This window comes from Mesocricetus auratus, unplaced genomic scaffold (genome assembly GCF_017639785.1).
Source record: "Mesocricetus auratus isolate SY011 unplaced genomic scaffold, BCM_Maur_2.0 Super-Scaffold_100022, whole genome shotgun sequence".
In the NCBI taxonomy this organism is placed as follows: domain Eukaryota; kingdom Metazoa; phylum Chordata; class Mammalia; order Rodentia; family Cricetidae; genus Mesocricetus; species Mesocricetus auratus.
Window position 1 is genome coordinate 11,836,790 of NW_024429203.1, and position 21,565 is coordinate 11,858,354.

At 38.3% G+C, this 21,565-nt stretch overlaps 1 protein-coding gene across 1 annotated transcript in view; it reads left to right on the forward strand.

Moving 5' to 3' along the window:
• The window catches only part of Arhgap32 (Rho GTPase activating protein 32), a 216,330-nt gene that overhangs the window by 93,738 nt on the left and 101,027 nt on the right, over positions 1-21,565 (forward strand). The window contains 3 exon segments of the mRNA XM_040730215.1: positions 3,817-3,908; positions 4,358-4,399; positions 4,728-4,812. Coding sequence (XP_040586149.1) covers positions 3,817-3,908; positions 4,358-4,399; positions 4,728-4,812 — 219 coding nt within the window.

The following is a 21,565-nucleotide window of genomic DNA, read 5'->3' on the forward strand; positions in this document are numbered from 1 at the left end:
TGCCATGGCATGCATATGGAGGACTGAGGACAACTTTCAGGAGCTGGTTCTCCTCCCAGCCTGGGTTTTCGTGAGCTCAGGTGGTCAGGACTTGGAGCTGCTGAGCCACTTCACTGGCCCATCCTCTACCTTTAGAGGTTTCACAGTAAGAATCTGTTTCCCTTGTAGGAAATATCCTTGTAGGGATATATTGTTTTGCTTTATTGCCACTTGATGGAATCCCTCTCTGTGCTTAGCCACTAATGTATAATTAAGATCATCTGTTTTATTTCATTCTCTATTTTTAGAGGGTGCTGTTCTTTCCCATTTTAATTTATTTTTACTGAGATTTAAGTCATTTATGTGGCCTCAAATCTCAAAATAGGGACAATATGTCTTTTTCCCCTTTTTTTCTGTCTTTCCCATTGGTAAATACTCAAATTAGTTTTTGCTTACTCTCGTGTTTTTTAAGCAAAAACACACATGCATATTTGTATGTACTGTTTTTAAGGTAGCCTGGTAAAGACTGCTTCCCAGCAGTAGATCAGAATCTTTCTGATTGCTTTATAGTCGTGATTACTCCTTTGTATGGACAGTTTGTACTTTTGCCAATGTAAGATGAGAATGGAGAAAGAAAACTAGTCCTGTCTTGGTAAGATGTGAGAGGGCAGAGTGGAGTGTCTTTGGTCTACAAGTCTCAGCCATAATCAGCGCCAGACACACTCATGAAAACATGTTGAATTTTATCTGGTAAATTGTGCATATCAAGTCTGTACTCTGATGTTTTTCCTGTTTATTTTAATTATAATTAAGAATTAAAGATAATGTATAGATTTAAAGATATATCACCCTTGTACTTCTGGAGCAAAGTCAATTTAGTTATGATGTATTTTATTAATAAAATGAATTTGTTTTGCTATTTTGTGACTGGCCTACAATTTCCTATTATATTGTTGTCTGCCCTCTCACCATTTACTTTATATTTACATTTTAATGGAAGCCTAATTTACATATGGGGAAGTAATAACCTTTGTTTTGTTTTTTGAGACAGTTTCTTTGTGTAGGATTGGGTGTCCTAGAACTTGCTCTTTAGTCTAGGATGGACTTGAACTCACAAAGATCCACCTGACTCTGTCTCCTGAGTGCTGCAATTTAAGGTGTGCACCTCCACCCTGCTGCCCCTTAACACCTCCCTACAAATCTTATGAGTATATATTTATGAAATTACTTCATGTATGAACAAGATCAAGATTTGAACATAGGATGTTATATAAAATTCAGAAACCTCTTGGATGTTTTTCTACCGGAAGTATTTATTCCTCTTACACATCAAGTCATGCAACATGGATGTGCTTTTTGTTTGCATTCTTTTGTGTATATGCTAGAGCCCCACCTGATCCTGTCTGCTGCTGTGGTATTCTTAATGGCTGCTAGATCTTGTCTTTAGTGAAGTCCTCATTGAAGCCTCCCTCGTCTTAATCCTTTTGTTATACTTTTCTAAGTGGGCCTTTTCTTCCTAAGTCATAAATATTAGTTGTTAGGTCTAAAGTGCCCCCTCCCCCAGTACTGGTGACATTGTGCTAAACAGAAGGAGGACGTTGGCCAGGTAAACATAATGATTGTTGTTGGGTAAACAGAGACTGTCCTGGTTTTAAGCACCAAAAAAGTAAGCAAGGGCACAGTGAAACCACCTAAACGGACCATTCCATGGATAGGAAGAAAGGTTCATTAGGTGTTGAAAGTGCCAAGGTTATCTCTTGGGACAGAGAGAAGAGCAGAAGGCAGAAAAGCAGGAAGATTTTGTATGACAGTTAGCAGGCTGTTCACATTGATCTGGAACTAAATGCCCTGGTCTACAGTAAGGCAGATTCATTGAGATTCCTGGTAAACAGAAGCCTGCCCTTATTTTTATTTTATTTTTAAATTAGGCCCCTGTAACATACTTCCTTCAACAAGGCCATATCTCCTAATCCTTCTAATCTTATCAAAGAGTTCCACTCCCTGGTGACTAAGCATAAAAATATATGAGCCTATGGGGGCCATTCTTATTCAAACCACCACTGATCATCTATCATATTCCTAAGAATATGGTAAAAATCTACTTCCTAATTGCCATTTGGACCTACTCAACCATTTTATAAGTTGCTTCTATATTGATCCTAGTATTATTAATTTTCCCTTATTTAGAAAGTTATTTTATCATCTCATGGTATTATCTTACCAGTTGTCAACATTCATCGGTTGTTCCCATGCTAAAATATCTTACAATACTAAAATAAAGACATTTAAAAAAGGAAAAAGTGGAAATCACCAAATAGACAAGTCGGCAAAGTTTTCTTAAAAGACCATCTGGTGCATAATTTTAGTCCTGTGGCCATAGTGTCTACCCCACTCTGAGCAAACATGGCCAGAATCGAGTGAAGGTTACTGTAAAGGCAAGTGAGCTGCAAGTTGAGTTCTGCCACACTTGACCTACAGAGTTTGGTGCCCAGTGAAACCATTCCTCACCCAGTTTTTGTGTCAAGTTGTCCAAATGGTTGCATCGTCCTTCTAGAAGGTTTAATGTTTCGGTTTGTTTGTTTTGTTAGCTTAGAGACATTGGCTTTGTGGTGGTCTGCATTTTTACTTCACTGAATGTATTTATTGATTTCATATTCCATCTATAATAGAATAGAGAAGAAAGTGGCACAGAAAGATACTTCACAATAACCAGAAACATCACAAGGTGGATTCCAGAGGTAACAGCACTGGGGAAGATCACAGACAGTACATTTCTCACTAATGCTGAAGCCTGAGATAAAAAGAGTATAACATCACAACTGATGATGAAGAGTGTATATCCTCACACACACGCACTCGCTCATACACACAATAAAAATACAGAATATAGTGTGCATTCTTTCTTGTTTTGAAAACCTTGAAAAGAGTCAAGGAACATCTAAGAAGATTGACCATGAAATAGCAGGTCTTAGCAATACTTAACATTGCTAAAGAGAAAAAAAAATGGAAAAAATTTGTTCTGCTTGTGGTAATATACCAAGAATCAATTCTTATAAGTTTGCACAATTTCCTCATGTAGTTAAAGCATTTTAAACATTATCCAAACTATATTGACTAGTTTTTTTAATAAGAAAGAAATTAATTTAGCTAAGGTTGTGATTCTTGAGCTAGGAAGCTGAGGCAGGTGGCATGTTCTGTCTCTGCATTAAGCCTTCCTGTTCTGATCTAGGGTGTAAGAATGAGTTCGCTTATGATGGATACTTGGGTTAAATTTTTATTTCCTTCAGTCTACTATGGACCTCTTGATCTTAGTTGTTTTTATTTAGACAGCTGAATGTTTCACTAAATTTCAAAATCATCTCTATAAACTGGTGGCCTGAAGAGTATGCAGCCAGTACCACATACCACCTTCAAATTTTGAAGTGAGAAATGCCTGTTGTTCCGTTGTTCATAATAATCATGTTTTGCTTTCATTGATAATTGTAGAATAACCGGGATTATTTCATTCCAGTGACTCCTAGGAGAGATTTTAGTTTGTACCGAGAATCCTAATAACTGATTATAAAATTTTATGACAACATGAAAATTCTTATTTTTACAGTAAGTTTTTCCTTATAAGGTAAACTCGAGTATTTAAATTTAATATTTTTGTTAGCTTATTCTGAATAGCTGAAAATCAAGTACGTTTACAATTTAAAGGAAAATTATTAAATCAAAACATGTTCCTATAATACAGGTTCAGAAGAAACAGTAAAAGTTTATCTGCAGCCTATTTTCATAAAATAAGTCTCAGTACTAAGAGAATAACCAGTTTTTCTTTGTCTTTATTTTTTTAAGGCAAGAGGAGCAGATGTTCCGGAGATCCCTGGAGATCTTGCTCTTAAGGCATGTGGCAGTACAGCAAGTCTGAAGGTTAAGAACATGAAGAAGTAAGTGCAGCCAGGATGTCACTTCTGTCCGCCTGTGCATAGAACAGTTTACACAGTTAGCCTTACATTGTAACTCAACAATGAACGGAACAAGTCTTTATGCAACCCACTTTCCTACAAATACACTTTGTTTTTCGTCCTTATACGTTGTTGCCTATTAAGTTTCATTTGTCTAACAGGAAAATCTAGACTTGCCTCTGTACCTCTAATGCAAGCTCTCATTTATTAAGGACAATCAGCTTTGTTGGTTGAATTGTGGAATCATAGGCTTACCTTTTAGAAGCCTGAAATACCTAGAGTTGAAAGTTATGTGGAATACCTGAGTCTTTCCCACATAGTTTTAGCAGGAAATCCAGCTTTTCCCTTAGCAAAAGGGAGCTAAACAGGGAAGTTATCTTCAAGTGTAAGTCTAGGCAAGATAAGGATAAAAATGTTCGTTCTGTACCCAGGTCCACCACTCCCGGACTGATGGGCTGTGACAACATTCACAGGTAAAATCTGGTGTGCTTTGTGTTGTGAATTCTGCTTCTCTGTAGAAGCTGGCAGTTCACGGTTAGTTTGCCAAACGTATGGCTTTTCTGTGAGCGTTGACTTGGGGCAAGATTAAGAGACAATGTCTCATTTTTGGTTCCTATCTACACACTCAGTGCAGTATCCGTCTGGTTCCATGTGTTTCAGAAAAGGTTTGGTGAATGTTTTTAGTCCACGTGCATGTGGTTATTAAGTATTTTTGCTTGCATGAGCTCTAAAATCCATGGTATTTATACTAATTTTGAGTAGTCAAGTATCTTGTTTCATATTTACTTTTATGTATTTTAGGTTACCCTTCACAAAGGGACACTTTCCAAAGATGGCTGAATGTGCACATTTTCATTATGAGAACGTGGAATTTGGCAGTATACAGGTATATTTGAAATATTTTTGACATTCTAGATTGAGATAAGTAATACTTGATATTTTAATATTTGTGATATTTTTATTAGTACTTGATATGTAGTTGATACATATTTTTAATCATCATACTAATGTATCAATTGGGGAACTCCCCCCCCCGTTATGTGTCATGTTCATATGTCCATGAGTTTGTAAAGTAGGTTTGTCTTCTAGAATTATGTAGCCTTGCTAACACTACTTTGTTTGAATCAGTCACTGTGAGTTTTGAAATCGGAAGGTTGCAGTGCTCCCACTCAATCTTTCTTAAGTGTCTTGATTATTATTGGCCTCAGCATTCTTACTTGGCATCAAATGAAATACTTCATTCTTGTGATAAGTCACTGGCAGCTTAATATGAAAAATGAAAACTTTAAAGGGGGCATGTTGTGATTATTTTTAAAAAATATGTTTTTCCAAGGTAACAAAAACTGTTCTTTATTTGTTTTTCATGATAGTCAAATAGAAAGAAGATCTTGATTTCTAGATACTACATAGAGAAGTTTTCCACCTGCCAATCTAGCTCTGCCTTGTCCAGAAGGAATTCTTCCAGACATGATTGATGTTTGTCACAGTGTGCTACTTTTCCTAATTGTATCTTAAAGCCTGTTTAGATGGGTTTGATCTGTAGCATTTATGAAAGCTTAGGATATTCTATTTCAGATAATTAGCAGTTTAAAATGCAACAGAAATTTCTAACACTTGATTGTGTGACTGTTAACCGTAAGACACCAAGAAAAGTGTGTTTTGTTTGCTTAATAATTGTATCTTTGAGATTTCAGCTATAATAATGCATTAGTTACTTTTCTGTTGCTGTGAAGAGACCATGACCAAGACAACTTATGAAAGAGATCATTTAATTTGGATGTTGTGGTTCCAAAGGGTAATTGTCATGGTAGGAAGCATGTTGGCAGGCAGGTATGACACTAGAGCTGAGGTGGGGAGAGGGGAAGGAGGGGGGAGAGAGAGAGAGACAGAGACAGAGACACAGAGAGAATGAACACAAACGAACTTGCAATGGTGTGGGCTTTTGAAACTTCAAAACCTACCTTTAGTGACACACTGCCTCCAACAAAGTAATACCCCCTGATCCTTCCCAAACAGTTCTGTCAATTGCAGAACAAGCGTTCAAATATACGAGCTTATGGGGACCATTCTCATTGCAACACACATATACAGAAGAGCTATTCAAGAATATAGTACTAAATATATTTTTCATTTTGTGACTATTATGTATTTGAATGACTTAATTGTTTGCATAGCTTTACAATTGAAGGCAAATTATTTCTTGGTAAACTTACTTTGTAGGTGTGTGTTTATTTTGTTTTTGTCTTTACAAGGATGAGAGCCCTCATTTGCAAGTGATAAACGTTATGAAGACATCCTACAAGCAGGAAGAGAATAATAGTCTAGAGATCTATAGCCAAATTAAGAATAGTGTTTAAATTGTTGGCATTATGTAACAGTCCAGGAGTCTTTAAGGACTCTGATTTAAAAAAAAAATAAAGCTGTTACTGGTAAGCATGATAGAATGGAATTACAGGCTTTATAGCACTAGCCTTTCTGTTAGCAAGTTAGGAAGTTCCTGATTTTGAGCAAGAAGGTACACATCTTTGATGCTGCAACGATAAATGGCACACTTACAGAAAGTAAAAAAAAGTATTTATTGTAGAAATTACTCACAAGAGACAAACAAGTAACCCAGATGAGCCGAGTAGTTTTCCGCCGCCGAACTGGAAGCCGGAAAGCTGGAAAAAGAGAGCGAGACTTCCGTTGTTCAGTCTTTTATACCTTCCTTTGTAACTCCCCTAGCCATACCAAAAGTGGGCCTGGCTAGTGACGTAGTTTACCGCCTACGTCCGTATATGTCTTTAGTCATGCCTAAAGTGTGTGTGGTTAGCAGTGTGGTAAACCGCCCTTTTATTACCTCATCTGTATGCGCCTCTAATAAGTCACATGGCTAATGGCGGAGTTGTTTTCCTCCTACACATCTTTGTGTTTCGTTTCCTTTATTGCTGATGTATGTGAGATTGTAAGATACTATAGTACTAAACTTCTGTGTTTTGTTTTATGATTGAAGGCTATGTAATGTGTGTATGGAAGAGATGTGGATTAGGGATTGTACTCAGCGGGGTTTGGCTTTTCTAAAGTAGTGTTAGAGCTTATTAGAAGAATTCAGATGTCATGGAAGATTGTAACAAGAAAATTTCAGGTAGACTTCCTGCTGTTGAACAGAGCTGGGTGTGGTGGCACACACTTTTTTATTTTTATTTTATTTTATTTTTTCGAGACAGGGTTTCTTTGTGTGATTTTTTTGAAGGTTGTGCTGGAACTTGCTCTGTAGACCAGGCTTGCCTCGAACTCACAGAGATCCGCTTGCCTCTGCCTCCGGAGTACCGAGATAAATGGCGTGTGCCACCAACGCCCGGCTCAGAGCCTGTCTTAATTTGAGAAGAGTGGTACTAGTTACACTTGTCTGTTCCACTTGTGCACCTACACTTCTGCTACCTCTCAATAGAAGAGACAGGATGAGCATGCGACACCCACACACCGTTTCCCTCCACATCTAAAGCTCATGAGTGAGGGGTTTTCTGGATTATGCTGATGTGTCAGGTAGGTCAGGAATGTGGGAATGGGTGCAGTTTATAGGAAACCAGCTCTATCCACCTTGTGTGTTTATTCCAGAATCTTTTATTATCTGTTGGCCATGCTCCATGTGAATGACTTCCACTTGAGAAATCTGCTTCTTGTCAATTTTGTCAGGCCTCGTTTTCTGTCTTTGGAGCTGGGTCCTCCAGCTATCCCTCAGGTTCCGTTTCTGATGGGATTGAGTCTAAGTCATGTGTAGAAGGGAAACATTAGTTTCCATGAGCTGATTGGTAGTTGTACTCAAAGAACTGTAGTAGTCGTCTGGCTTGACTGTTGGTGATTTTTGACTTGCTATTTGTACTTTAGTTTGTATATGTTTTTATGTTTTATAGTCTGGCTGAATACCATTTACAGGAAAACTAAACATAGTAATACTGACATTCAAACAATTCTATATTCTGTTTCACACAGTAAAATAAAGTTTGTCTTAGTTAATACTCTTTATCACTTTATAAGTGTATTGCTTTTTACAATAGATAAACCCTAGTACACTTGATCCTAAAGATATTTTGGGAAAACGAATCTCCTATATGTAACTCAATTTCAGTATGAGATTGAAAATACTTTCTGAGGAGAAAACAAGAAACCGTGTTAAAATGTGCCTGGCAGAAGCCGCCAGCCTTGTTGGGCAGCTCTGTTATATGCCAGTTGGTTATTCACACTGTCAGTGGCCTGTGGTGTTACCTTCTAAGACACCCTGACTCTGGGACACCCCTTAAGTAATTTACCTTCTTGGTTTAAACTTGGATCACAGAAATTTTGTTGGTGGTTATTTTTTACTCTTTATTTGGGGGGCCTGCTACCCACAGATCCCAAATAAATCTCACAGGGAGACCTTTTCTTACTTATTGTGCCTGGCCTTTGTTTGGGTTATTTCTAGTCAGCTTTTCTTAAATTATCCCATCTATCCTTTGCCTATATTCCATTACTTACTTCTTAATCTGTGGTTTGCTGTGCTACTGGGTGACTGGCCCCTGGAATCCTTCTTCTCTCACTCCTAGATCTTCTTTCTCTATTTTTCTCTTTCTATTTATTCTCTCTGCCTGCTAGCCCCACCTATCCCTTCTCTTGCCTAGCTATTAACCATTCATCTCTTTATTAGACCAATCAGGTGTTTTAGACAGGCAAAGTAACACATTTTCACAGAGTTAATCTAATGCAACGTAAAAGAATGCAACACATCTTTGCATCATTTTAAAAAAAATGTTTCACAGCATAAACAAATGTAACACATCTTTAATATTGTACAACAAAATTCTCTTGGACTTACAGACATTTCTTCTCAGCTCTTAAAATCTTGCAATTATAATTGACTGTCATTCCCTAGTATGGTAGAGGAAAGATGTCAATGTTTATTGGCCTTTTCTGTTGTTATGAGACCTTCCCCTAAGTGTGGTTTGTGTACTCATTTCTCTGTTGGAGAAAACTAATTCTGACTTTGCAAATAGTGGGCACTTGGGGATTGCTTCTGGGCTAAGGATGAAGGCTTGCTTCTACTTCTCTCAGCACTGGCGTGGCCCTGTGCAGTCACTGCCATGTTCTCTCTGAGTTCAGACATACATCAGGCATGTTGTGTCCTGAAGGCACTGTTTCCTGTCGTCTTCCATCCTCACTGGCTCTTACACTCTTTCTGCCTCCTCCTCCTCGATATTCCCTGAGCTCTGAGAGGAAGGGTGTGATGAAAACGTCCCATTTAGGGCTGAGTATTCCAAGCTTTCTCACTCTGCACATTGTACAGTTGTGGATTTCTGTTAGTTTCCATATGCTGCAGGAGGAAGCTTCTCTGATGGTTTAGCCAGATATTGATCTATTGGTCGTTATGAGTCATTCTGTTTCTGTGTTCCTTGAGCAGAACAATACTACTTGATTTTCCTCTAGGCCCATGCTTATCTAGTCTCAGGTTGTTGGCCACCTGAGCAGTCTCAGACATGGTTTGCAATTCATGGGGTGGGCCTTTCAGTCTGTCAGGTGTGGCTGGTCACTCCCACAACTTTTGTGTCACTTTTGCATCAGTGTATCACGTGGGCAGGTCACCATTGTTTCCTCATAGAGCCAAAGCAAAAGGACAGAGCCACCATAGACTAAAAAACTAAGAAACCATGAACCAGTCTTGTCTTCTAAGTTATATTTCTCAGATATTTTGTCACTATAGGGAAGAGTTGACTTGTACACATGTAAGACATGTGATAAAAGGTGCAAACACAAGTTAAAATTCCTTCTGTTGTTGATCCCTTTTCTTAATTAGTATGAATCTCATTGAATGTTTAAAATGGGGTGAGTGCCTGTGCCATCTCTGGTCTGGCGGTGAACTTAGGTAGATTATCTAAGCATCCTGGAAGACCTCTGTTGAGCAGATTGTGCTGCCATACAGAGAAGTGATTGATGCTGGTGTGATGGAGTGGGTGAGCTGTGTGTTGTTTCTCATTGCACTATGCTTTCCTGTCCCCAGGTCAGATGGTCACTTATTCTTGGTTTTGCTTTCTTTATCTTCATATGGGGATTCCCTGATGGACTAGAAACACTGGGCAGTGACAAACGCTTTCTTTTGGCTTAGAAACTGTGAACTGTAGGCTCTGATTTAAACAGCCTAGATGGTGACAAGGTGAAAGGGAGAGGGATATAACAACAGCACAGGACAGGGAAGGTTGTGCCATGTTGCGTTACTTTAGTCTGTTTCCATTCCGTGTGAATACATGTTTTTAAAAATTATCAGAAGCCAGACGGTGGTGGCACACGCCTTTAATCCCAGCACTCGGTAGGCAGAAGCAGGCGGATCTCTGCGAGTTCGAGTCCAGGCTGGACCGACAGCCTCCAAAACAATACAGAGAAACCCTGTCTCGTAAAACAAAACAAAACAAAAAATTATCAGAAACAGTTTCCTTGTTCTAGAAATAGGTTGCTCAGATGTAAATAGATTTCTTAATTAGTCTAAGTAATAAAAACCCAGAGTCAGATATAGAAGAAAACGCTGAGAAATTAGAAGGAACAAGCCATCATCACACCTTACCTCTTTAGAGTCTCCACAGACAAGAGAGTGAGTTCCTGTTTCTCCCTGCTTATATCCTGTTTTTGCCCAGCTAGCTCACTTCCTGTAGAGACCTCTAGACCTCTACAATTAGGTAGTGGAAGGCTCTATTTTCTGGCTGTCAGACAGGCTTTATTTGTATAAGCAAGGTATCACCACATTCAGATATCTTTATATTCCTGGAGCATATTCTGTTATGTTACATGTGTCTAAAATTTTTTCTTTTATCACTTTACTAATATTTCATAAATTGGTCTCTCTGCCTAAGTGTGGTTGTTTTGTTTTGTTTATCTTGTCCTTTTTATTAAATACTCAGGAATAGTTTGCATTAGTTAAAGCTACTTGTTGTTTGAAGGTTTCTTGAGGTTTTCCTGTTAAAACCTTTGTGCCTGATTCTCAGTAAGGGTTTAATTTTTAATTATCATTTGAATTTAACATTTAAGATTGGTCTAATTTGTTCTTGTTATTTATTTATTTATTTATTTGGTTTTTGGACACAGGGTTTCTCTGTATTGTTTTGGAGGCTGTCCTGGAACTCATTCTGTAGACCAAGTTGGCCTCGAACTCACAGAGATCTGCCTGCCTCTGCCTCCCTAGTGCTGGGATTAAAGGTGTGCACCACCAATACCCAGCGGTCTTGCCTTTTTAAAAGGTTAGTTTTTATGTTTTAGATTAAGAAAAGTGCCTGTCTTGCCTTTCAAATTTGTAGGTGGTAAACTGTGTAAAATATTCTAAAAATTAAGTTTGACCAGAAAGCCAGGCTTTAGTTTTCTTGATCAACCTGTCTTCTGACAAGTTTCAAATTACTTTTTTTTTTTTTTTTTTTTTGTTTTTTGTTTTTTGAGACAGGGTTTCTCTGTATTGTTTTGGAGGCTGTCCTGAAACTCACTCTGTAGACCAGGATGGCCTCGAACTCACAGAGATCCACCTACCTCTGCCTCCTGAGTGCTGGGATTAAAGGCGTGTGCCACCGACACCCAGCTCAAATTACTGGTTTTTAAATACATTTTTCTATTTAAATTTTTCTTCTTGATTTGAAAGGTTATTTTTCATTTTCTGGGTTTTTTTTTGACAAGAGTTAAGGAAAACATACTTACTAGTACTTATCTATCGAAAATTGTTTGTCTTAAACCACTCTTTCCTCTATATTTTCCATTTGTATTATGCAACTAACGTCAGATTATCTTTTCTTGAGAGAAATGAGTTGCCATAGGAATTGTTAATAGTTCATTTTACTTGCAGCTAACCACTGTTGGGTATTTAACCCAGGGTCTTACTTGTGCTCAACTTGTGTTTCGCCTGCTAGGCAACGTCCCCATACACTGAGTTTTAATAAGTACATTCTGGGTTTTATTTTCTTGTGAATTTTTCTTTGAATACTACTTTGGCCACAAGCTGTGGTTGTTGATAATACATTATATTTTGTTTAAGGAAATGTAAATATGAAAACAAAAGATTATTGTCTTTGTTAGGCAGCTTCTTGGAAGTCACCATACTGGTACTGAAATTAGTGTCAACTTGCTGAGCATAGTGTACCACAGCCCAGAACTCCTGGGCTACAGGTGTGTGCCATGCTGCTCCCAGCAACTTTTATTGCATTTTCCAAATTGTAGTGCCTCATGAAAAAAAGTAATGATTTATCCAGATTTCACACACACACACATAAATGTATATATTTTTAGTGTTCTCCTGCAACATTCAGAGAAATGGTGGGTGGGTTATACTTTTATCAGTCTGAAGCTCTGTGTCATACTGCCATCTAGTGGTAGACTGGCAAGTGGACATGTTTGATTATAGTCTTACCCAGCATTCTTACATACTGTTAAGTAATCTCAATATAAGGTGGCAGATCAAGTTTAGTCAAATAGAAGGTATGGAAAAAGTATAAGTTTAACGTCTGAGTTCTGTAGTTTGTTTTGTTTTGTTTTTGTTTGTTTAGGAGGAGAGTTGTGCATGTAGTTTGGGAGTGCAGCTGTGGCTTTCCTTACTTACAGTTTTGCTTTTATACTTGGAAATGGGAAAGAGGCAGTGAAGTGTGACTTACAAACATTTTCGGAAGCCTGGACTTTTATTATATTGAGAGAAGGTTTTACTCTGGAGCCCAGGCTGGTCTAGAACTTACCATGTAGCCTGTGCTGGCCTTTTCTTTTGACTTTACCTCCAAAACGCTTAGATTTTAAACTAATACACCTGGTCCTAGAATCCACTCCATCCCAAGTGTAGGGGATTAAATGCAGGGATCCTCTAACACCGAGCTGTATCCCCAGCCTTGAACTTCATTCTAAATAAGGTAATTTGAATTATTTTTAACTGTCTACACATGGTCTTATTAATACTTCACAAACATTTCAGTAAAGGAATTTGAGATAAGTATTGCTTAAGAACTCAGTGTGTGTTACAGCCTTTCTGAATGTTTCTTTATAGCTAGAAAGGAAGAAGCAGGCAGAACTAACACGTCAATAAAAATGAATGAACCATAGTTTTACAGTGCCCTAGTTGAAAGTTAAAAAGTACATGAACTATGTTGTTTTCTCCCACTAGCTGAAGTAAGGTCTTTAATATCTCCGGTCCTCACTTTTCTCATTTGTTAAAGGAAAACACAAATATCTATTCCAGTTATGCCACAGTGTACTGTTAGAATTAAGTAAGAGTTAAATAAACTAGATTACCTAGTACTCTTTGAAACATTTTAAGGAAAAATTCTTCATTTATTTGTGTGTGTGTGTGTGTGTGTGTGTGAGATTTGTACTTGTGTATTCCTGTGCATATGCCTTGGTACATGTGGGGACAGCAGAGACAACTTGTGGGAGTTGGTTCCTCTCTTTGACCATGTGGGTCCTGAAGATTGAATCCAGGTCATCAGATTTGGTGCTAGCTAGCATCTTTATCTGCTTGGCTATCTCCATGGCAGCAATTCTGTTTCATAATGTGTTATGTGAGAGAGTCTTACTGTGTAGCCCAGGCTGGCCTACATCTGTGTAGCTCAGGCTGGCCTAGATCTGTGTAGTCCATGTTGGCCTAGATATGTATAGCCCAGGCTGGCCTTAGTTCACAATCTTCTGTTAGAGGCAGAAGGGCTAAGGCAGAAGTTTGGTGCAGTCAAATAGTCATCTGAACATTGAGGAATGCCACATTTGTTTTGATGACTGAGGGTGACAATATTTGGATTGAGGTGATAGGAGTGACTTTACAATATGTTTTCTCCAGGGAGTCTTCCCATCTTTAGTTTTCCTCAAACCAAAAGAAATGGAAAATGTAGTTCCAATCTTACTCATATTCTATAGTAATATTCCATCTGAGAGAAAGTCATTGTTATTTGAGAGGATAATTGAAATATATAATTGAAATGAGAGTTGAGTACTGCTGTCATCCAAGACCCGAGTTTTTAACTGTATGCAAGTTTATCCTATTGATTTAACAGTCCTTCGGAAATATGTATTTTAGATAACTGTACATGAAACTTGCTTAGCAAATTAGTTAAATATGCTTAAAAACTAGTATGTTGATTCTGTGGAAGGTACAAGATATTAGTGTATAACAATGGTTCTCAACCTGTGGGTCGTGACCCATCCCTTTCACAGGGGTCACTTAAGACCAGGAAACCCAGATATTCACATTATGATTCATAACAGTAACAAGAATACAGTTATAAAGTAGTAACAAAAGCAGTTTTATGGCTGGGGGTCACCACAACATGAGGAACTATAATTAATGAGTGTCTGCATTAGAAAGCTTGAGAAACACTGCTCTTTAAGCTACCATGTTGGTTTGCCATAGTTACAGACCCAAGCCCTGTCCGTACTCACAACACTAACAGAGAGACCAGGCTGTTCCTGTCATAGAACGCCTCATGCTGCTGTGTTGGTGCAGTGATGGATGAGAAGCAAACATACCTTGTGTTTGGGGTTTTGTAGCCAAAGAGAAATTATACTCACAATTATGAAACCTGGAGTTTAGTTTAGGATACCCAGAATTCCCCTTTGCCATGATGGAGAGAGAAAGACTTTGCCCTAGAACTAGAAGGTACACTACAATGCATGTCTGTCTCTAGTCTTTCTGTAATAAATTTGAAGGCTAATTGGATTACTGATGTTTGACCCTTAGGCCAACATTAGTGCTTACCTGCTTGTTAATGAAACGTGGTCTCATAGGTGTTTTTCTACCACTGCTCTAAACTAGGTAGTTGAATTAGTATTTTTAGAGTTGGGTATTAGGGCATGAAATGTTATGTGGGTGGATCATTAGATACTGCACAGCAGAACTTGTTCTCATATCTCTGTGTCTCCTGTGGGCTTCTGACATGAAAGGAAGCATGTCTACAGTCTATAGAATCAATACAGTGAATTTGCCACCATTATCTGACTGTAGAGGACGAATGAAAGAAGAACTCTCTGTGTTCTTTGCCATCTGTTGATTAAGTTTTGACAAATGACTATGCTGTGGGTGGAGCATTGTGTTTTACTCGGCTTCATGCTATTGCCTTTCACACTCCCTGTGAGAAAGGACTTTTCTGAATATTCCAGGCTCGCTGAGTTGAGTTATATTTTTAAAAATTCTAATAACACTAGTGATGGTTTGTTTCCATGGTGATAAAAAAGTAAAGCTAATACAGGAAACATCATTTCAAAGATAGATCTGGAATGAGTTTAGAAATACGAGCTTTGAAAGTTGTGCTATTTGTAACAAAGGACTGATACACTGTTAATTTGAAGGGAGGGAACATTACTGAATTTCATCAAATTTCTGTGGGTAATTATAGCTCATTGTTTCGTAGTTTGGTTTAGGTATTGCATAAACCACATGCATTGTCCAGACTGGGTGTAGGCTTTCTTAAAACTCATAGTTCATTTCCAGATAGCTTTGTTGGATACCTTGTGTCACCACTTAGAGAGTGCCTCTGATAAAAAGGCCTCCGGGAAAGCAAACAGTTTAACAGTAAGCATTTAAGAAGGAAAAGTATAAATGTGTAGGCTTCAGATGCCTGAGAAGTGATTTCCCAAAGTACTCAAAGATGAATAGAATATATACCTTTGTTGGAGACAGGAAGGAATTTGGATAGTGAAAGACAGAACTAGAGATCATGGAGAGCCAAAAACTGAAAATATAAAATACCTGCTAGGGAAGATGAAACACATTTAGAAGATGCTTTTGCTAAAAACCAATAACTCCTTACTTGGGCCTCCAAAGTTGAAGGCACAGAGATAAAGTCATTGGTCTAAACCTGCAGTCACTTTGGGTTCCAGTCACTTATCTGGGGGCATAAGACTAAGTATTTAGAATGCATTTAGGAATTGTACTGTTTTAGTAAAGGGAAAGTTTCAGGTCCTCCTTCAGAATCCATGACCTCACTAGCACCTGGAGGTTGGCTTGGTTTCCAGTACCAGGCATGATTTTCCTCCTGTTGAGCAGGTTTTCAATTCAATTAAGAGAACATGTTGGTTTTCGCCAAGATTGACTTAGGAATATTTTGTCATGCTGATCATTTTTGTGGTTCATAGGCATCACAGAGGGTAGGGATATTCCTTGCTTTCTTCCATTGCCATCTTACAAGGCACCTGGTAGTTTTTGTTTTTACTGTTTAGTCTTACCTGCTTGCTCTTTTTCATAAATATAATTTCTTTTCTGTAGCGAGCTGCTGGTGTGTTTGCAGCTACAGTGCTACCATACTTCACAACAATCCGAGGCTAAGGACTAAGGATGAAAATAAAGACAAAGACAGTGGCTCATTCTTAAAAGGAGAATGGCATTTATTTTTACAAGAGTAGAGCCTTATATACCAAAGTCAGGTATGGTGGAAAAACACCAAGGTCAGAAGCCTAGGTTCCCAGGGCCCTCCCGCAAAGGGGTGGGCCAAAAACAGGAATTAGCATTTAGACAATAAACAAGAACTTGCATGCAGGCCTTACTGGGAGGAGGGGATGAGAAGTGTTTTGCTAAAAGCCCCTACTAACAATCAGTCAACAGACCCCCATGGGGGAAGGATACAACAAATCCCCCTTATATATATATTATTTAAAAAATGAGCATCTGGCTTAGGTTACCCAGGATGTTAACATCTATCTTACCCGTCAATGAGAAGTCTGTCCAGGCCTCACAAACCCTCTGTCTTAGGTTGATAGATGTCCCCCAGAACGTACCTGTCATTGATAACTCATTTGTCTTGCTGGCTCAACCAGGCCTGCACTGAGAGGTTGTCTGTTGACAAGGAAAGCATGATCTGCTTTGTAAGAAAATGGCACTGGGCTTATGGCCTTTCCATATGGCAAACTAGGAATAAAGACTGTGTTGCCCAGGGTCATAATCCCGAGGGCTAGCAACCCACTCTTTCTCAAGTAACAGACCTGTCTGCTGCAGTCCCGTTAAGAGGGGGTCTCCCAAAAGGGAGGCACCCTGATCTCAGTTAGAATTGCCAATTAAGTCCATTTGTTAATTAAGATTTAAAGTGCCCAATTGTAATTAGTATAAATTTGGGAACTTAAGGTAGGGGCATCCTCCCCTGGGGGGTTATCCAGCATGCCTGCCGAGGCAACTGGCTAAGAGATAGGGAAGCCAAAAACTGCAGCCGCTGTGATGTCAAAGTCACTCCCGTGTTGTTTGAGGATGAGTTGGTTCTCTCCTGAGTGTTCCACTGGACTAGGCATGACACCTGGGACACGGACCACCAAGGCTGATCAACAGCTTCTCAAGCAGCATTCCTGGAGGAGATAATTAAACATTTCTCCCGAGGGAGTGTTACTGAATATAGCAAATGTCCAAGCAGGCAGGTCCATCCTGAGGGCTGCCTTTCCTAGGCTATCATTGAGGCTGGTTATAGCTGGATGCATCTGACACTGAAGACCTGCCAGCATCAGGACAGGCAGGTTCCTCATTAAGGCCTAATGAGTCTATAGACTGCTGATGAGTATCAGCAGGAACAGAGCACACACAACACTCCTGAACCCAAATTGGGTACTCAGCATCTTGTGGGAAAACACAAAGAGACCCCCTGGCCCAAACCAAAACCGGATCTGGTCCTCTCCAAAGACCCGAGGTCAGGCCTTTCTATTTAACTAGAGGTTTTTGCTATACAGCAGGCCACCAATGACAATCTGCTGCGGAGTTGCCAGAAGCATCCACAATTAAAAAAGTTAAGATATAGAGAATAAATGATAGAGTAGAGTGAGGGGAGCCAAGGTGGCCCCCAAGACTTTCACCTCCCTTTCCCCCTAGTTCTTCTTGGGATGAATGATTTTGTTTGTTAGTCTTTATTTCCCACTTTTTAAAACAACTTTAAAACTTTTTCTTCTGCTTTGGAACTTGAGTACTTAATTTCAAGTAAAAAAGATGTACTAGTATCTTGTCTGCTTCTGTCGTACATGCTTTTTAACCGTGGTCACCCTTTCCCATTGTCCACACTCGGTGCCGTCCAGGGTAACCATTCCATTGTTTTGTCTCCCATAGGTAGTCATTCTTATTCCTGTACAGTTAAAATTAAAGTGTAAACTCAGTGGCTTAATGCCTTCCTCAATATTTCTGTTTTCTGACATACTGTATTTTCTTGGGCTAACTTTTCTTCTTCTCAAGTATGTATCATTAAAACTCTTTCAGCAAGGGTTTATTGATGGAAATTCTGGTTCTGTTCATCAGAAAATACTTCATTTTGACTCATGTTTTTGCATGGTAGTTTAGGTATGAATAAAATCTTGGTAAATTTATTTTAGAGCTTAAAGATATTCTTAATCTGCTCCATCTGTTCCTGTGCAGAAATTAGCTGTTCTGTATTTTCTTAGATGTTTGCTGTTTCTAGTATTCTTACCTCCTTCCTGCAGTTCTAAATTTTTGTATGGAAATATTTCACTTTAGAACTAAGAATTTATCTTAGCTTTTCTTGTTGTTGTCTATTAGAAACAGATCCCCACCCCCAGGTTTTGTAATTAGTGACTGTATTTATTTATATTGCTTATGTTTCTGAAGGTTACCTTCATGGACCATATTGACAGTTTTCCATTCATCACTTTTTAAAATAATTAATTTTTTTTGAGATTGCATGTAGTTACATCATTTCCCCTTCCCTTTCCTTTTTCCCTGCCCCATGTAGGCCTTCATATTCATGAGTACACATACTGCCCAGCAGAATATGAAGCTCATCTAAATAGACCACATCCTGGGACACACACAAAATCTTCCCTCCCTTTTTTTTTTTTGTTTTTTGTTTTTTGTTGTTGTTGTTGTTGTTTTTCGAGACAGGGTTTCTCTGTATTGCTTTGGAGCCTGTCCTGGAGCTGGCTCTGTAGACCTGGCTGGCTTCGAACTCACAGAGATTGCCTGCCTCTGCCTCCCGAGTGTTGGGATTAAAGGCATGCTCCACCAATGCTGGGCCCTTCCCTTGTTTTTTTTAAAAAGACCTGTTTGCTTTGGTTTTCTCTCTCACTTGGTCTGGCTTAAAATTCAGCTGCTATTTATCCATTTAGAAATAATATTTCTTCTTTAAAGATTGAATATCTTGATAATTATAGGCATGTGTGTGATATGCCTAGAACTGGTTTATCCATCATGTCTGGGACTTACTGAGTGCCTTGTATTTGAGATTTCATGCCTTTTGTGAATTTTGGAAAGTTTTCATCAAACATTTCTGCCCCATTATTAGATACTCTCAGTATCTACTTTCAATCTATGGTTATCTCTCTGGAATACCCAAAAGAGCTAAACTGTACTGATACTTGCTTCATTTTTTTCCCTTATGCTATTCTGTTTATAAACTCCATAATGTCTCACTTTCAAATTCACGGTGACTAGTTTGCTATCAGTATCTGAGAATAGTTTTTCATTCCCTTGGAGATTTTTAAAGTTTCAATCTTTTGAAATTCCCATGTGTTCTGCTGCTATCTTTATAAACTGGTGTATTTTAAGATTGTCGTCCTTCCAGGTCAGCCTTGTAGTACCCATGTGTCAGAGATCTCATATTTTCTAAGGCTGGGTAATACCCGTGGTATAAATATAAACTGTGTTCTGCTTATCCTTTCACCCGCTAATTTATGCTTATATGACTTCTGGGTTTTTTGGTTTTGTTTTTTTTTTTTTTTTTTTTTTTTTTTTCGAGACAGGGTTTCTCTGTGGCTTTGGAGGCTGTCCTGGAACTCACTTTGTAGACCAGGCTGGCCTCGAACTCACAGAGATCCTCCTGCCTCTGCCTCCCAAGTGCTGGGATTAAAGGCGTGCGCCACCAACGCCCGGCTTCTGGGTTTTTTTTTTTGTTGTTGTTGTTGTTAGTTTTTTTTTTTTCTTTTAGTGTTCTTTGAGAGCTTGCCTTCATTGGGGAAATATATGCACAGAATGGAATTGCTGAGTCACGTAGTAATTATATTTTCATTTGAGAATCACCATACTGCTTCCACATGAGCCAACCCATTTTATATTCCTACTGTTACACAAGAGTTCCAGTTTTTCTGTATCCATATTATGTTTTGTTTTGGATAGTTTCTGTCTTAGTAGATATGAAATGGTATCTCATTTGTAATTTAAATTTTCAGGTGTTGTAGTTTAGGTTTCTGTAATGATTAATAGTGTTGAATATCGCCGGGCGCCACGCCTTTAATCCTGGCACTCGGGAGGCAGAGGCAGGCAGACCTCTGTGAGTTCGAGGCCAGGCTGGACCAACAGCCTCCTAAACACTACAGAGAAACCCTGTCTCGTAAATACCAAAAAAAAAAAAAAATAGTGTTGAATATCATTTTCTGTGCTCATTTGCCAGTTGTGTATTTTATTTAGGGATCTGTCTTTTTAAATATTTTTACTCATTATAAATGAGTTTGTTTTTGTTGTTGCAAGTGATTAGTTAGAGAACTTATCTACATACTGCTGACATTGATAGATATTATGGATTACATATACTTAGTTTATATATTGTTTTGATCCAGTTTTAAAAAAGGTGTGTGTCTGTGTCTGTGTCTGTGTCTGTCTGTATGTGGGTATGTGCGTCTGAGTACAGGTACCTACAGAGGCAGCAGGCATTGGATCCTCTGCAACCAGAGTTACAGGAGGTTGTGAGCTACTTGACATGGTGCTGAGAACTGACCTAGAGAAGCAAGTGTTGTTAATGACTGAACTATCTTTTTAGTCCCATGTTGTCGGTAAGGAAGAGATAGCCAACATTTTGTTTTGTTTTGAGGCCAGGCCTCACAGTGTATCTCTAGTTGGTCTGGAAGTCTCTGTGTAGACCTGTCTGGCCTCAAAATCAGACTGCTGTGATTAAAGATGCTACCATGCTTGGCTTGATGCAAAATTTTAGTGACATAAAATTTTTGTTATATATTCTTATGTCATTGTGTATCATTCCCAAGAAATGATTCCCAAATCAAATTTTGTGAAACATTTTTGCTCTACAATTTCTTCCAAATTTTTCATACTTTTTAGATTTTATTTCAGACCTTTGATTCATTTTAAGTTAACTTTTGTAAATAGTAGTTAGGTAATGATCTGGCCTCATTCTTTTGCATGTGGATATCCTGTTTTCCCAGCACTATTTACTGAGAACACTATCCTTTCTCTATTGAATGGTTTTGGTGCCCTTGTCAAAATCATTTAATCACATATATCAGGGGTTGTTTCTGGTCTTACTGTCATAGTTCACTGTTCAGTAATGCTTGCTTGTGTGCCAGTAATACACTGCTCTGATTACTGCAGATTTCTAGTAAGTTTCAAACTCATGAATGGTGAGTTGCTCTGATTTTAAATATTGCTTTGACCAAACACTGTCTTTCAAGATTGATAGGGATCGCGCTGACTCTGTATATTGTTCTGAGGGCATAGTATTGAGAACTTTATAGTATCAAAGTGTCTAGTATATAAGCATAAAATATCTTTTCACGTACATCTTTTTTTGTTTAATTAATGTTTTATATTTATATCAGTATCAATATCCCTGAAAACTGTTCCTATAATAGCACCAATTTTGTTGTTGATGTCACAAAACTAAAAGTATAATTCTTTGCCACAAAGCTTAACTTATCTTAAATCTTAAATAATTCTTAAATTGTTAAACAAATCCTAAATAATTCTTTTAAATTTAGTCTCT